Below are 17,315 nucleotides of genomic sequence, written 5' to 3'. Positions count from 1 at the left end.
AGTCTTGCAGAGACTTCAGGACAGACAGACCCACCTGTCACAACCCTCCCCCCCCAGTTTCAGCACACCAGTAAATCCACCCGGAAGCGTCATTTAAAAGAAGCGCAGCCTGAGGCTGTCTCCCCACAGCTGTGTCCCAGCACAGGCAGCCTCTCACCTTCTTCAGCTTCTTGGTTTTGATCTCCACTTCCTGCTGCAGAGACGTGAAGGTCTCCCGCAGCTCCATGGTCTCCTCATCCCGAAGCAGCATCTCTTGCTGCATCTCCCGCTCCCGACGTTTCTGCGACAAGGAAAAACACAAAACCCAACTCACCAAGAAAGAGTCAGTAGCAGGAGCCACACCCCGCTCTTGAAATCAGCCTGCTGGCCGGCAGAGCATGATGGGTAGTTTATGCAAATTGGACACTGGAGGGGGACTGCATTTGGGCATGTGAATTGCAGAAGGATGGTCTAGATGGGTCACACCAAAGTCCACGGACCTCCCCTTTCCCTACGACGGGATCTCCTTGAATCTAGCGCCGCCATGCCAGGAACAGAATGAGGCAGCTGTGCTTGAGTGTGGCTTCAGCACATCACACTTGCCTTGGCAATGTGGGCGGGACCTAGGTGACGCCGCCGAGGTGGACTGAGTTTAAACACGGCTCCTTCATTTGGTTTGCAGTGCGTTCTGTCTTACCGGTGGGACTCTGCTTGGTGCCCATCTCTGTAATATCTGGGCACGGTCCACTGGGGATTGGACTGAGTCTGGCAACTCCTTTTATACACCGAAACATATTAGTCAGTGACTCAGGACCGTGTGTTTTGTCAAATTCACCCTGTGAAATATCATCCAAATATATAAAACTGCTTCCGGCACAATCTGCTGACAATACCTGACATCGAGGGTGTCTTTGGGGACCACTATCCGGTGTCAGCCCTGCTCAGCCATCGTCCAAAGCAGAGGCCTTACCTGCTCTGCTATCTCCTGCCGCTTCAGCTCCAGCATCTTCTGCTGCTCGTTCGTGTGGTCCATGATGTTCCTCCCTCCTATCAGCAGCTTGCTCTCCATCGCCTGGCAGGGGCAGAAGAAGGGCGAGGGGGAGGAATCAGAACATTTCTCTCACATGCACACACAGGAAAGGAGCAAGGGGCTAACCAGGGGGAACGGCCACCTGACCTTACAGCTCCTGCCCTGCACTGGCAAGTGGAGCAGTAACACCTGGGAGGGGAGAGCAGAGCGTGTACGGAGCAGATTTGCGGGTGGGAGGAAGGCAGGAGGGATCGCACCTGCTGTGAATGAAAATCCGGCCCCAGCTTGCTGACAGAGAACAATGGGCTGAAATTGGTCAGGACGCTGAGCATTTCTACAGCACTTTCCATCAGCAAATCACGTACAAACATTACCTCACTAACCTCTCCACCCCTCGCCCTCTGGAGGTCGGTCTCTATTACCCACATGGTGGGGAAACTGAGGCACAGAGGTGGTGGCCAAACCGTGGGGTTTTCAAAAGTGACCAAGGGGCGTAGGAGCACAGGTCCCATTGAAAGCCATGTAGGTGCTTTTGAAAATACCACCCACAATGTTCCAAATGGCTGTGGATTTTGAATGCTTCCATTTTTGGGTGCCTGACTCGAAACACCTGGAGATTCAGAGATGTGCTGCTGAGCTTCTGCAGCTGCCATGGGCTTCAGCTGGGATCAAAGATGCTCAACTTCTCTCAAAAGTCAGGGCAGATCCCCCGAATTAGTGGCCACTTTTGAAAACATTGGCCTAAAGGACTTGTCAGTGGCAGAGTAGGGACTAGAACTCAGGACTTTCTGGGCTTCACAGTAGTGATTTCAAGTCAAATAACTGTGATGTCTTGTGTTTGTAAAGTGCCTACCTAGCACCCTGGGGCCCTGGGCCATGCTGGGGCCTGTGAGGCACGACTGCCATAAAATTCAGTGTGACACTGTCATTAAAAAGCAAATGCCACATTGGGTTGCAGTGAGAGACCAGGAAACCCTGTTCAGGGACATGTGCAGTGGAAACGGCAGCATTTCAGCATGCACAGGGCTGCAGGGTTTTGATCACCACGCCATGAAAAGCTGTTCTGAGCAGGGCTAGCTGACATGGTGGCAAAGACTCCGGAGCCTAGATTAGTGCTTGCTCCATTGATACCGCCTTGCAGCAGAGGACAAAAACTTGCATCTGACGCTGTGCAATGGGCAGTGAGCGAAGGGATTCAAAGGGCGGCCAGTGCTGCTGGAGCAAGAGAGGGAAGATGATCGGAGCAGCCCTGTTTTGAATGGAGTGGTGTGGTTTGGACGTTAGGGAGAGGGAGGTTACAGTTTATCAAGATGGGAGATAAAGAGGGCCTGGCTGCAGACTAGAGAGAAAAGGCTGGCTGTTAGCCGTGCTATGGAGGAAGAGTGTCAGGATCGGGACACAGCCTGGCCGTGTGCAGAGCAAGAGAGACGGACGAGTCAAGGGAAAGGAAGTAATCAGCATGAACAGCGAAACGTACGTTGGGTTTCTAAAATCAGGGCGTCCCGGGTGACCTTGGCCAGGAAATCTCTTGTTCCTGTTTTTTCAAGTATGTTTTTCATGAATCTGACATAGTCCCTAGAAAGCATTTCAGTGCCTCAGCCAGCCTGCTTCTGCTCAGGGAGCTTAGCTGCTGTCAGCTGCTGATAAGACCCTAGAAGTTACTTCCAGAGTCACTTGAATACTGAGTTAGCAACTCATCGAGTGTTCAGGACACGTCTGTGAGGGAGACACTAACCAGCTCTCAGCCCTGGAGACGCATTCGGAGCCTGACTTTCCGGGACTCACAAAAACTGCTGAAAAAGGGCTTAACATGGCGCCAATTAAGTGACAATAACTGTGTTCACGGCAGCATTTTCCACTGCATCATGCGTAACAGATGCCAGGTAATGATCTGCTAGTCGGGCTGAGACTGGGCTGACACGTAACCAGCAGGAAAGCGCTCAGAGGGTCAGTGCACGGGGACAGGAGAATGACAAGGAGCAGTCAGCCAGTCTCGTTCAGCACCCAGCAGAGCACCAGCAGTAATGGGCTTACGCTGCAACGGAGGCACCGAAGGATAAACACGGGGGAAGCTTCGTGAGGAGCGTGCAGGTGCTGGGAGAGGCTGCTACGGGGGGGCGACCCCCCAGCTCCACTGACTGGATTTTCGTGAAGGAAATGATTGAAAGTGACCAGCGGCTCCACAAGCCGCCACCCGGAGAGTTGGCCCTCCCGAAGGGCCGGGGGCCTTCCCCGGCAATTCCAGAGTCGCGCTTTGCCTGGCTCTAGGGGCTTCCCCCCGCGGGCCTCAAAGCGCTTCGCACCTGTTCGTTGAGGAATCTGGGACTCCGGCGATAACTTCTGCAGGGAAGCGTCTTTGACAAAGTCTCCGTTTTCCACGGGGGTCAGGGAGGCGCAGATGGTGCCAGGCGCTTCCCTGAGCAGCGTCACACGGCGAGGCGGCAGCAGAGCTGGGAACACACATCGAACTTCGCGCCCGATCTCGACGAGGCGCCGCTCCCTCCACGGCCCCGCCTGTGCAGGGCACCAGCCAATCACACGCACACCTGGTGCTTAAACCAAGCAGCACCCAGGAACTTCAACACCAACGGGCTTAGACATCGGTAACGCTGGGTGTCCATGACCACATGGAACGGCTTTGTTCCAGGCAGCGAAGAGCTTCACTGGGGTCTGACTGATCTCGTGCAGCCAGGGGAATCCCGGGCGCCCAAGTGACCGTTGCCAGCCCGCGACCGGGCAGCATCCTCTCCTGACCTCAAGTCCGATCTTCAGTCTCTGAGCTGGGCAGTGTGACCACAACGGCGCACAGCCGGTGGTACCAGGCCAACGGTGATCAGTCCTCTGGAGGCCAGTTCTCAGTGACACATCCCTACAACTGAGCCAATCAAACCATCTGATAGCCGGCAGTCGCCGCTGGCAACGCATATGCAAGGCCTCCAGCATGAACTCCACACCTGCTGAAATATCCACGCCCCCTAAGCGACGCTCACTGCTCGCCCCTTTGCTTTCTTCAGACTTACGGAGCGCAGAACCTAGAGGAAGCCATGCCTAGTGCTCAGTGCCCCCTCCAGAGTCCAGGATCTGCAGCTTGTACCATCTGATAGCCTAGAAGAGCTCTACGCTCCAGGTCACTGCCCAGCCGGCCTCACTGGGGGCTTTAGGGAGGCAGAATGTAATCAAACAAACACACTGGAATAGGCGATATCCTGGGGGGCCACACGTGACTTTTGAGAAAGGTGCCGTAGGATCTGCACGGCCACCAGAGATCAGGACGTTGGCTGTACGCCTCGTTTGGAAGATGGCACCTACCGCAAAGCAGCAGTTGATGGCACCATCCTTGTGAACCGGCTCAGTGCTGCTCCGGCGGGAAGAGCATCACCTACTGAATTATCAGCAACATCCTGCCCAGGATTGCCGTCCGAGGCAGAACGCCGACCCGCACAGGAGCTCTGCCAAGGTCACAGCCCCAGGCTGTGCAGCTGCAGGACTAACCAGCACCCAAAAGGAACGCAGCACTTCAGAGATCTCATCCCACGGTAACGCTGGCCCGTCCTAACCGTGGCCCCATCCACACTTCAGCAGGGAAAGAAAGTTGGAAATTATCTTTAAAACAGCGTCAGCTACAGAGCGACCCACCTGCACTGCTCCAAACCATGGAGAACTGCACTTTTCCACGGGTTTCCCGAAACGCAGTTCTGTGACGTTATTGGGATGAGGCCCAGATCTCCGCTGTCCTGTACCGTGCGTAATAAGTTACACGGGGGCAAAATGGGTCTGAAAGGCTTCCACTCTGATTTGGCAGCGCTTCCTACCCCTTCAGCAATGACTGCAGCAGATGGAGGGCAACAGAGAACGCGGCCCATGGAGCCTGACTCTGATCAGTTCTATACTGAGGTGACTTCATTCAGTTCGGAGACGTTACTCTCCATTTACACTGGTGCAGCTGGAAGCAGGATCAGAATCCAAAATCCTGCTGCTTTCCCAGCATTTATCTGCCAGAATATTGGGCAGCGGGTAGATTTAGCCACACGGGCAAAGCCTGAGCTGATGGCGGGAAGGAGGACGGAGGCCCCTGGGCAGGAATCCCGGATGTTATTTTTCAGGCGCGAGGAAGGGACACCAGTCGACTTCATCACTAGCTGCAATGGCTGGTTCGATTCAGCAGGTTTTCGGCACGGGGCAGATTTAAAGTGAGACATCGAGTTGTAGCTAAACCGCAGCTGATTCCTTCTGTCTCTCTTCAGGTTTTCTTGGCAGCGCTGGATGAGCGTCATCTGGCTTCCCCTTCGGTGCCGAAATGGCTCATCTGTCACTTTCCGCTTCCCAGAGCTCCACGGGCATGCCAGTCCGTGTTCTCCATGTGTCAGGAGACATGCCACTGCGAGACACACGTGACCATGTTTGCTGCCGACTGGAACTGGACCGGCTCTTAGAGCGACGTGCTCACATGACCCCTCAGAACCAAGCGTCACAGGATGGGGCCTGAGACGCCGGGAGATCAAAGGAAAAGACCCACTGGGTTACGTGGTCTTCCACTCGCTCCCCCAGCCCATTCTAGGGCAAGGCAGGCAGAGCCTTCCCCAGTGCCTGCTCCAGACCAGCTCTAACTCCTAGGGAACTTGCCATTCCTAAATTAGTGGCTGGACCGTTCCCAAAGAGCTGGCCTGGGATCACTACGGGGCAAGGTGGGGGAACAGGTTTCTGGCCCTGCAAGCAGTCCATGCCCAGTACTCGGTAGGGAGGAGCCACTGGTGAGTTCTGGGATGACAATGGCCATTGCTGACGGCCCTCTGAACATGTCTCCTGGGCCCTATGGTAAGAGCAGGACTCAACCATCTTCATGGCACCGTCCTACCCTCCATATATTTGGTGAGACGGGCTGGAGGCGAGGCCTGGTAAAATATATCATCCCCCGCACTACCCCCACGGGAGCAGAGGTAACCCCCCAGATATTGTCCCCCCTCGGGAGTGGGAGAGGTGATGCGAAGTTACTACGCACGTGGTCGGGCGGCATCAGGAACACTGGCGAGAGGGCCATGCTGTAGGAACCCTGCTGTAGGGATCCTAATAAAAGGACTCTCTTAAAGAAAGATCGTGACGCTCACTCACTCAGGAGGGCCTGGCAGGGCAGGTCCCTAACGCTCCATGCACAGAGAAAAATGCTCACCCGGTCAGTGTCAGTGTCAGGGAGCGGTGCGGGCGAGCACCAAAAAAACTCCTTCACGGAAACGCCAAAGCCTTTTGTGTAAACGCCAGGATCCCGTCTCTTGCCCCGTAAAACACAGCCCATTCTGGGGTGGAGCCCAGGAGCTGTTTAACAGCTACACCGCAGCACGTCAAACCGTTTAGGACAGGACGGGAAGACACACATAACAAACATTGCCAGGAGAACACAACCACGGGCACTCTTTCCCTGTCGGGATTTCCACGCTACACTCGAGAGAACTTGGGATTCACAACAAGCCTGCGTAGCTCTTCAGCTCAAACACACAAGAGCAGCCAGAACATACGGCTCTAGGCACCCAGGCAAAGAAACCAGCGTCAATCCATCCCTCTTTCTGAGTAGTGAGAGTTCGTCCCAGTATCTCAGTTCCACCCACACTTCCTCTCTCCTGTTTCGAAGGTGGCCATGCTCAGCATGGTGCCTAGACAACACAGCTGCTGTGGTTAGTTATCAGTCACCTTGACTTGACCGCTACGTCCGGGCCACGTCAGATCACACATCAACCCCCGAAGAACTAACAGCGCCAAAGCAGCTGGAAGAAAAGCCAAATCCAGTTCTCCAAGAAGGGCTGCACTGTGTGTGATGCGGCTGGACAGAGAGGCACATACACCTGCAACCTCTTCGTCGACAGCTTCTGCTACACGGTCCCTTGAAATTCTGGCCCAGTCACCGACTACTGCCACGGTAGCCAGCTGCGTGTGCTGGGGCCTGCCTGGCGACGCTGGCGTGTGCTGGTATTCTGCATGGCTCTGTGCACAGTGAGGAGCCCCGTTTAGCTGCCTACCTTCAGAAGTACAGGGTGGCGGCAGCAATCTTACATCGGCTGCTCTGGAGGAGAAATGGATTTAACAGAGAAGATTGTTGCTGAGCTGGGTCTTGGGTGGCAGGGCCCACTTCACTGCCAAGCAGGACCCAGCGGTCCAAAGGGACGCAGGCTGGTTTCATCCAGGCCTGCAGTTACTGCAGTGATGAGCGCAGTACAGAAACCTCTAGCGAATAGCCTAGCCCCACGCGACGCTCCATTCAAGGCAAGATCCACCACCGGTAGGAGAAGAAACCACACCACAGCAGCAGTGGTGAGGCCCGAGACAGGGTGTTGTACTCCCAGAAGATCCTCGGTGCAGCTGGGACACCATGGCCCCCTCTTGCACACGGGTGTGTAGTCTGCAAGCGGAGGGACCCATCCTGCACAAGGAACGTGTGTGTGGGGGGTACTAAATAACCATGAAGAAACTCAGGGATGAACGGCACTTTGCGGGGGGGAAGGAGGGTTTAAGTAGCTGAGTCCCAGCTCTGCCACTCATCCACATCCTCTCCCCGCTCTGCAGACCTAACTGATGGAACAAATTCTGCGTGGGCGGCTGCTGCCCGGACACTCCCAAGCGCTCCGCACCCAATGGCAGAACTGGGCCCTCGGGGTTAGTGATTGTGGCCGATCGTTCCCCCTTCCCCTTCGGCAGTTCTGAGCCCCGTCACGGTAGCTGCCAGACGTGTCCCGGCACCGGGCATGTCCGTCCGATAAAAGCCCAAGGCTGCGGCCTGGCCAGCTGGCCTCAGAGCGTATTTAGCCAAGGTCGCTAGAGCGGTAGCTGCCTCAGCTTGGGTCAGACGTCACCAGACACAGACTCTGTGAGCAAGGAACCCAAGAGTGGAACAGCACCACCGCTCGGCCTGGCTCCCACTGGCTGGACACCACCTGATAACCAAGGTGGCCCCGGCGGTCTACACGTCAGCTGCAGATGCCAGCTTCCTCAATACAAAGGTGTGGCCCGTGGAAACTATGGTGTCCAGATAGACCAGGGGCAGGGATACTGCACGGACATGAATCTGTGGGCAGCTCTGATGAAGGAATCACCCCCTTCACAGCAGTGGACGTTAACTCTGAAACCTAATGATGGCAAACGCAGTATTACTTGTTTCACTGTTGATCCTTTTAGCTAAAAGAGTCGGCTGTGCTAGGACTGTGGGCAGAGCTTGAGTGGAGCCACTCTTCCTCTTGCCCCAACCGGGCCCCGCATTGCATGCTGGGAGCTGCACTCTCATTTTTTGGTATTAAAAATGAAGAGGGCTGCCATGGGCTTTTTATGGGCATGAGGCGCTGTCTTTGGGCTCCCGGCAGGTTTACTGCTTTGTCTCTCCTCTCCTTCCCCCCGTCTCACCGGGCACGTGGACAGATATTTCTGCTACAGCACTGGGTAAGCTGCCAACGCAGCCCTCACCTGTGCAAAGCCTGCATGCCGCTGCTGTGCAGTGCCGAGGGCGGGGATGGCACGAGCGAGGGGCTCATCAAAGGAAGGTGCCTCAGCTCATTAGCAGCAGGCGCTGCCCAGCAGAATCAGGCACTCACCCCACTGGCACTGGGGTGAGGGCACAGAAGCTCCTCAGGCAGTCCAAGCTCCACGGCAAGCCTCCCCAGCTGCATTCTGGGCTTTGGAGCATCACATGTTCCACAGAGTCACCTGGCAAAGCCTGCGAAGGGAATTCCAGGCTGCTGGAAGGATCAGCGACAGGACAGGGCCTGACGGGGCCCATCGCCTTTGTGTTCATGCCGGGGCGCTACAGACAATCCTACTTCACCTTACAGCCAGGCCCCGCGGCGCTGAGTCCAGCTCTGTGACTTTCCCATGGCTACAATTAACCTTCTGCAGGGCCCTGGGTGGCTGAAACGCCCTCGCGCGTTACAGCAAAGACACAAAAGCTGTGGAAAAAATAGCAGGCCAGAGCCGCGCTGGCAGCGGGAGGAGTCTTGGGGGGGGGGTGTCGCAGCCGTGCTGCTCGCATCCGCAACGTGAGTGCATGTGACATGCAGACAGCCCCAACCAGCCCAGCTGCATTTCTGTGCTACTGACTGGAGCCGCTGGGTGGGGGCAGCCCGGACGCCCCTTCACCGAGCTAGCTCTGAGTGCAGCTCCCTGCCCTCCGGCACCACACGCTCCTGCCGGGACAGGCCCAGTGCGTCCATCAGCTCAGGCTCTGGCGCAGCAAAGGGGGAGACGACGTGTCACTGCAGGACGTGAGGGAGTGGCACACAAACAACTGTACCCCCCTTCACACAGCCGGCGGCATTCTGCCGGCCCCCGCTGTGGGACCCCAAACCACTTGCACAGAGCCGCGGGGACGGACTCTTGGCTGCCACCTCTTCTTCTAACGGCTCTGTCTTCAGCTCGGCGCTGCTAACTAATTCATTTATACACCTGTGCCCAGCGCAGACTTCTGGGGACACGGTCCGGCCTCAGCTCTGACCTTGTGTCGCACACAGCTCACGTCCCCGGCCTCGGCGCAGCTTGGCCAACGCTCCTCAGGGCAGCCGGCAGCTGCCAGTTCCAGGCCCAGCCCCTGCGCTCTTCCAGCCCTGGTTCCTCCCTCTGCCCCCACAGCCCCGGTAATGCTCCGCTCTCCTGCCCCGCCAGGCCCTCTGCCCCCACAGCCCCGGTAATGCTCCGCTCTCCTGCCCCGCCAGGCCCTCTGCCCCCACAGCCCCGGTAATGCTCCGCTCTCCTGCCCCGCCAGGCCCTCTGCCCCCACAGCCCCGGTAATGCTCCGCTCTCCTGCCCTGCCAGGCCCTCTGCCCCCACAGCCCCGGTAATGCTCTGCCCTCTGCCATGCGTGTCCAGAGACAATGAAGCGCACCAAGCTGCGGCTGGTTGCAGGCTGGCTGAATAACTGCTGCCGCCTGGGCTGAGACTCCTACGTTCACTCTGCCGTGACCACAGCCCGGGACTTTGAACTCCGGTGTGAAGAGACACAAGGTCCAGTGGTGGCTGGGTAATGAGGAAGAACACTCCAGCCTGGCTGGGGTACCTTTCCCATCCCGGGCCCCCACACGGGAGGGGGAAGGGTACACTTTACCAGGGCCCAGAGGCTCTGGGCGCCCGGCCCAGGCTGCAACCCCCATTACCATGAGGAAAAAATGTTTCCCGGCTCATGAGCTTGTCTGTCTGGGCTGAGGGATGGTGTATGTGTGGGAGGGGGCCCGTGTTACACGGCTGTGCTGGGCCTGAAAATATTCTGCTTGGGCCCTGTTCCCATCGAGCTGCTGTCAGCTCCCCACTGCCGGCCTCACACAGCCCTGGGACTCGGCAGTGCCATGGTGACGCTCCTGGAGAGGCTCGACGCTCTGCAGTGTCTTCGCCGGCACTCGCGCTTCATGCATCTTTTATCGCCTCCGCGCAGGGCCCCGTCCCTCGGCTGGCAGCTCCTGCTGCTGCGAGCGTACCTGGGCCTCGAGGGAGCCACGCGGCCCCCCCGCGCTCGGCACGGCAGAGCTTTCATGTCAGGCTCTGGAGAGGAAAGCGGAGGGCGGGAGCCAGGAAAGCTTCTTGGCAAGGGAGGCCAGGCAGCAAGGCTGGGTCGCCAGAGCGCCCGTCAAACGCAGGGCCACGGGGGCAGGGCAGCACGTCGCCGCTGCCACCGCCCGGACGAAAATACCACGGGGGGCAACTGGCTACTCAAATGTGGTAGCGGGGCTGGAGGAGCAGCTCCAGTTCCTGAACTCCTCCGGCCCGAGTTCCGCAGGAGACCCGGCTGGCTGCTTGTCCTGGTCATTCCAGCCCCCGAATCTCTGTAACTGGCAGGGGCTGGATGCGGGGACAGGGATAAAAGGGAGTCCCGGGAAATGCAGGCCGAGGTCGAGGGGCAGGTCTCCACTGCAGCCAGACACACTCGCGCTAGCGTGCGACGGCTCACAGCCCGCCGAGCTCAGGCTCCGAGGGCCGGGAAGGCTTGGGTTCGGGTGGCTAGCCTAAGCCGCTGCCCTGCTGACACGTCCACGTTGCTCTCTTTAGCACACTAGCTCCAGCGCCAGTCTGTCTCCCCGGGCCGGGTGGCTCACGTCCAGTCACTGCGGGCGCAGGCCCTTCGCACATAGCACAGCACGTCAGCGGGTCGGCGTCGGGGCACGGCAACGACTCTGTGGCTGCACCGGCTTCACAGCTCTCGGCCCATCCCCACGCAGCGGCCAAGTGGACTTCACAGACTTCAGCAAGGCAGAAAGCGCAGAACCTCCTGCTCCGAAAGGACCAGCCCATCCTCCCGGGGCTTGCGGAGCTTTCTCATTAACTGAGCCCTAGGGCGTGCTCCAGTCTCCCCCAGCAGGAGGAGACAGGCCCCATACGCCAGCTGCCACAAGCGTGGGGGCCGCTGTAGAGTCGAGACTGCATAACTGTCCGTCCAGGCGCGGCTGCTGTCGGCGATGGGCTACTGCCTTCAATGGACCCGTGGGCTGATCCTGCAGTTCTCACCATTCCTCCACCTACCCTGGTCTCCCCCTGCTACCAGCCATCCACTGTTGCCTCCCACCTTCTGAACGGACAGACGCACCTCCCTCTGCACCAGCTGCTGCCCCGGAGCTGTGGGGACCATGCAGTGCCCTCTATTTGGCTTTATCTGTGCCTGTACCCCCCCCTCGAGGCCATGGGCCGAGCGCTGCAGGGCGGGGTAAGGCCATTGCTGCTGCTGCGCTGGCTTGTGGCAGGTCAGAGGGGAAGCACTGGGATGCCGTTCAGAGGGCAGGTGTCCTGTACATTAACTGAGAGCCTGGGGGGCCGAGCAGGGGGGCAGAGCGGCTTTGTGACCTAGGAGGCAGGATGCTCTAGCGGTTAGAGAACAAGGCTCGGCAGGAGGATGTTTCCGTGTGCTCTCCCCCGCGCCTGGGGCTGTCTTAGACCCCGGGAGCAGGTTTCACTGGGCTAAGCCGTGACCTGTACGGACACTGGCTTGGCTTTTCAGACATTGAGCCCAGAGTCCCAGGGACATTACCGCGGCCCTGTGCGAGCAGCAAGCGCCTTCCTGCCCTGCGGGGCTCCTCCGCCGTGTGGGGTTAACCTCCCCACTCACACAGAGAGTGTCTGGGCTGGAAGGAGGGCCAGGAATGATCCAAGCTTTTTGGGCAGGGGCTTTTGGAGGGGAATCTCCCTCCACCTCCTTCTCTGCCCCTCTCCCCGGTCTCAGTCTATCCGCGCCTCCTTTCGCTCTGCCCCCCGGGCCTAGCAGAAGGGCAGGGGCGGCGGGATGCAGGAGGGAGAGGCCATGTACTGAGGAAATAGGGCACGGCTCACATTGGCCTGGGACTGACGTAACCTGCGGCAGCCCCCGATCTGCTCCCACCTGCCCTCTGGGCCAAGGGCTCTGGGGCAGAAAGACGGGGCCACTCGCCGTCAGCCCAGCCCCGCTCCCCTTTGAGGGGATCCGCTCTCAGTGGGTCCCGGAGCCAGGCTCCATTCATGGGACACGCCTCTCTGACACAGGCCCCAAGGGCGACCTCGGCCGGGTAGCACCTGGGCTCCCCCAGGCAAGTCCACAGATCTCAGAGGGATGCTCCGGTGATTTGTGCCACTCCCCAGGCTGGCCTCCCTCGGTGAAACGGGCCGTGTGCGGCCCCCTCCCCCGGGAGCACAGGGCTTGTGGTGGGCCTGGTGCTGCCCAGGCAGCCGTGGGATGGAGCCCCAGCAGACAATGTCCCGTTGTGTGTCCGTCCCTGGGATTCGCTGATGACACATCCCAGAGGCTCTGGAGCAAAGCCAGGGACATTTTCTATCCCACTTCCTTCCGCGCAGCTGCTTAGTTCGAGGAGTGCTGCAGGATGCAGTGCAGCTGTCTGACAGGATGGTACGAGGCGCCCTGGCCTGTGCGTCCTGCCGGACGTGGGGAGGGCAGCCCAACCCCGTCTAGCTGAGGAGTTCCAAGCACCCTGCAAACCTGACAGACTCAAACCTCTCAGCCGTACACCGGGGAGACAGGCAGGGCAATTGGCAGATGGGGAAACCGAGGCACAGAGAGGCATGAGAGTTGCCCAGTGCCCTACCCGCAGCCCAGGGTAGAGACGAGAACAGACTCCAAGTCCTTGTCCTGCCGTCCGACCACTCGGCCACATCCCCCTTCCCGTACTGGTGTGCGCCTCCCACAACGGGCATAAAAGCTGCAACCTTCCGCGCGGATCAGGAGAACGATTTCCCGGGGGGGCGGGACGGACACCCTCCTGCTGCCACAGGCGTCCCCAAACAGCATGGGGGGGGTCAGGACGGCAGCCAGGGAACAAGGGCCGGGGACACAGATAAGTGGGCGTGTCTGTTTCCACTGGGAACCATCGCAGACGAATTATGCCCCGTTGATCCCCACGCGGCCCTGTCCCCGTCCCACCTCCGCAGCCCGTTGCCGGCAGCGGCTTGGCACAGGTGTGACGGGCTGCAGTCGAGTTTACAGGTCCGGAGGTGACGTGCACGGGCTGGGACTGTGGACACAGGAACACCAGGGGCCGTTTTTAACCCCCCGCTTTCCAGAGCAGAGCGGAATGGCATTTTAAAAGCCAAGACCCGCCGTGTGCTACAAGCTCTCGCCCCCCCGGCCCCCGATCACCGTCGGCTGGTGCAGTTACAGTCTGCTCCCCGCCCCCATCGCCAGGCCTTCTAAATGTCACCTTCCCAGAATGAGCATCGGCTAAATCCAGAGTGTCGGCTGCTACCACGCTGGGCTCAGTGTAAACACCCAGAGAGAGGGACTGTTCCCGCCTTGGTCCTGCAGACTCCACTCCGGGATTTCCCTGAGCGTCAGGGAACTGGAGCGGGAAAGTCACTGTGGCTAATTTCAATGTGAGCTGCAATCAGACGAGACAGCCCTTTCCAATCTCCATCCGGCCTGGCCTGGCCCCCAGGAGAACTTGCCGCCCCCTGCCACCCTCCTCCTGCTGCCTGTCGCTCCCAGAGCCTCGTGCCTCTGATCTCTGCCCCCTGGATGCTGCTTCCCTTCTCCCGGGGAGGCACCTGTCAGGTTCCATAGCACGTCCCGCACTCGGCTCCTGCTCTCTGAGCCTCTCCCTGTCGCTCCTGCCAAAGCCCAGCCGCTCCGCTGGCATCTCTCTCCGGTTCAGCGTGGGCAAAGCTAATGCAATTAGCACGATTCATTATCCTCTGCAGGAAACGGGCCTCGTCCTGAGCTCAGGAAGTTCAGCAGACCCTGGGTCCTCCAGCCGGGGGCCCTTGGGCTAGTCAGGGGGAAGGAGGGGGTGTGTATTTGTGCCCAGACACCCTGGGAGCCAAACACGGGGGGAGGAGACCCCGCTGCTGCTCTGCTCCTGCACTGGCTGTTGCCCACTCGAGAAAGGACCAGAGCAGCTGATATGGGGCCCCCCAGCGCCCGGCTCCCTGCTGTCAAAATCTGTCCCTCCCGCAGCCTTTTAGACCCTTCCCTGGCTGCTAAGAAAGCAGCTCCTCCTGCAGAGGTGCAGCGTCCCTCCGGCACCCGCGCGGGCCCCGGCGCACACGCGTCGCCTCCCCCAGCCCTCCTGCCGCCCCGCAGCCCCGCACTCAGTCACGCGGCGCGGCAGACGGCACGCCGGGGGAACGGCCGCCTCGCAGCCGTGACACGCTGGCTGAGCTTGGCGGTGCAGGGCTTGGATGACTGAGGAGCCAGACATGGCGGGCGGTGGCCTGACTAGGGCTGCGTCTCACTGAGCGGCTGGTGGGGGAGATTTAGGGCCCTGCTAGAGATCCTGGGCACGTCCAAAGCGCCTTGCGGGATGCAAAGAGGGAGAGGGATTCCTCATGGAAGCGACCGATGCTCGTGTGTCTTGCCTGGAGGAGGGGAGGGGGGGGTGCGCAGGCGTGCGCCAGTGTGTGCGTCATTCCTTCTCCGCCCGTGTGTCAGTGAGCACGTGTCTGCCCCGTCCAGGTGTGTCAGTGTGTCAGTGTGAGCCCTCCCCAGGAGCTGTGCAGACAAACCCGAGGTAGCTTCCTTGTTCCAGTGTAGACGTGAGATCGAGGTAGAGAAATTTTCCCTTCCCTGTTCTGATAACGGTGCGGCACTGCTTAGCGTGGTGTACGTCAAACAGCTGGATGAATTCTCTGTGTGTGTGTGTGCGCGGAGTGTCTGTGCCGGGCATACAAAGACGCCAACCTAGACTGCTCTGACAACAGAACGGGGACTAGAGACACCGACTGCCCCACCCTGCCCCTGACGGCCGAAGAGCAGCTATCAACGCCCCGACCCTGCCCTGCAAGCTAACAACTCTACAGTGCAGAAGGATCCACCCTGGGAACACACAAAGTTCAGAAGTAAGAGAAGAGTCAGGCTTGCAGTTAGCTGGTGATTAACAGCCACACTGACCCGCCGGCAGCATGGCCCAGCCAGGCCCAGAGACTCACAGGAGAGCAGCAAGTAGCAAAGACGGGTACAAACATGGGAACGTTGAATCGCGTTCTGCAATCGTCATCCCGGAGCAGCGGATTCGGTCTGACAGAGGCCCGGCTCCCTCCTGGTGCCCAGCCTAGCAATGGCTCAAGCAATGCATAAAAGGCCTGGTCATGATATCACAGCAGCCTGCAGAACTTTATGAGTGTGTGTGTGATTGTGACGGCTTTGTGATATTCTGACATGTACAATTGCCTGGTCCCCTGAATAAGACTCTGCTAGTATAACATTGGCATAACCAGGGCCCTGACACAGTCACAAAGGTGAGCTCGCCCCGCCCCGCCCCGCCTTGCCGAGTAAACATCAGCACAGGCCCGGGCAGCCCTAGCTTGCAGCAAACTGCCGGAGGTCAGAGAAGAACAAGGGAAGCAGCCAGTTTCTAATGCTATTAGCAGGGACGGAAATCCCGTCAGCCCCCCCCAAACGGAGAATCTGGACACAAGTGCCACTGGGCGGCAAGGGGGGATCGCCCCGCTACTTAACTGCTCTCCAGAAAGCTGCTGTGCTGGAGATTGTGGACACAGCGCATGGAAGGAGCCAGACAGCCCCTTTCTAGGAGGCCGCCACACACCGCTTTAAAAATTAATCTTCCAGCCAGACAGCGAGCGGCAGCAGCAAGGTCTCCAAAGCTGCCCCGGACAGACGTTAACCCTCAGCCTGCTGGGAGCAGCAGAAGCCAGCAGCAAACACCCAGCGTGGAGAAGCTCAGGGCTGGGCGATGAAGCGCTGGTGGCGTTTCAGCCCCACTCTTAAGCACGACAGGGGGAAAGGCTGCGTGGCTCGGGACTGGTGATGGAGGATGGGTCCGTCTCTGGCTATCAGCCAAGAGGGTCCCGGATACAGCCCTCTGCTCCAGGTGTGCCTAAACCCCTGGGGCTGGATCATTCGAGAACTGCCCTGTTCTGGGCAGCGCCTGACCCTGGCTGCTGTCGGGAGACAGGACCCTGGGCTGGATGGACCTCTGGTCTGACCCAGTCTGGCCCTTCTTATGACGAGAGCCTTTCCACTCAAAGCCAGGAGTCCAACCCCAGCCCGGGGACCAGAGCGGGAGCTGGGCTGCGTGTGTCACTCAGCAGCACACAGCCTAACACTGAGGCCCCCGGGGAAAATCTGTGATCCACAAAGCCTGAGTTAGGCGCCAGCAGCCTAGGCAGGGAGCCCTGGGGATTTGCTGCTGACAGGGTTGCATGCTCAGCCCCCCTGCTCTCATAGAGGCATCTCAGGCAGAGGCGGCTGGGTGCAGGAGGGCTTCCGTCCTGCCTCTTTGCCCAGTGCTTAGGGTGGGATGTGGGAGATGCCCAGCACAAGTCCCTGAGGGGGAGCAGGTGAGCGCTCTAACCCCTGGGCTCTGCTGGGGGGCTGCCTCAGTTTCCCCGGCTGAAGCTGTTCCACCCTGGATAAATACAGCGACTAGACGAGGGAGACTCTTGCCAGGGGGCTGGAGCATCTGCAAGGTTTGGGGGTGGGGGGTGCATCGCCCTGGGACCAAAGCCAGCCCTTGGGTGCCCAACTCCTCGTGGGCAGGCCGGCCCAGCTCGGTCCCCTCGGGTGGGCTGCACGCAGTGTACGGGGGTCTGAGGCTTGTTCCCAGCAGGGCGGGCAGGCCACACGTCCAGCCCAAACCCAGCACCCCACAAGCTACCAGCCGCCTCCCCCTTTCGGCAGCTCCAGCACAAAGGCCAAGGACTGAATGAGCCGTGGAGCGAGAGTGTCTCACGGGCTGAGCCCGGCTGGCGGGGACAGCAGGACACGGAGTTATGACTGAAGGGAGCGAGGGGGGGTCGTCGAACGACTGGACTAGATCCTTAGCAAACCCTCAAATGCAATAGCTCCAAGGCCGTCCTTACTGAATGCAGAGGGGGCACCGCGGGGTGAGAGGGGAGGGGCTGTGAAGGGGAA

General features: G+C 59.4%; 1 protein-coding gene across 2 annotated transcripts in view; it reads right to left on the bottom strand.

The window, feature by feature from the left end:
* The window catches only part of KIF3C (kinesin family member 3C), a 56,470-nt gene that overhangs the window by 17,511 nt on the left and 21,644 nt on the right, over positions 1-17,315 (bottom strand). For both annotated transcript variants that reach the window (XM_067550472.1, XM_067550473.1), the window contains exons 2-3: positions 950-1,051; positions 158-280 (exon numbers count right to left, since the gene is read on the bottom strand). In XM_067550472.1, coding sequence (XP_067406573.1) covers positions 158-280; positions 950-1,051 — 225 coding nt within the window. The remainder of the gene's footprint in view (positions 1-157; positions 281-949; positions 1,052-17,315) is intronic.

Source organism: Emydura macquarii, unplaced genomic scaffold, assembly GCF_026122565.2.
Source record: "Emydura macquarii macquarii isolate MOO-44397 ecotype Brisbane River unplaced genomic scaffold, CSIRO-AGI_Emac_v2 contig_1300, whole genome shotgun sequence".
NCBI lineage: Eukaryota > Metazoa > Chordata > Testudines > Chelidae > Emydura > Emydura macquarii.
This window is presented reverse-complemented; position numbering and strand designations above follow the sequence as displayed.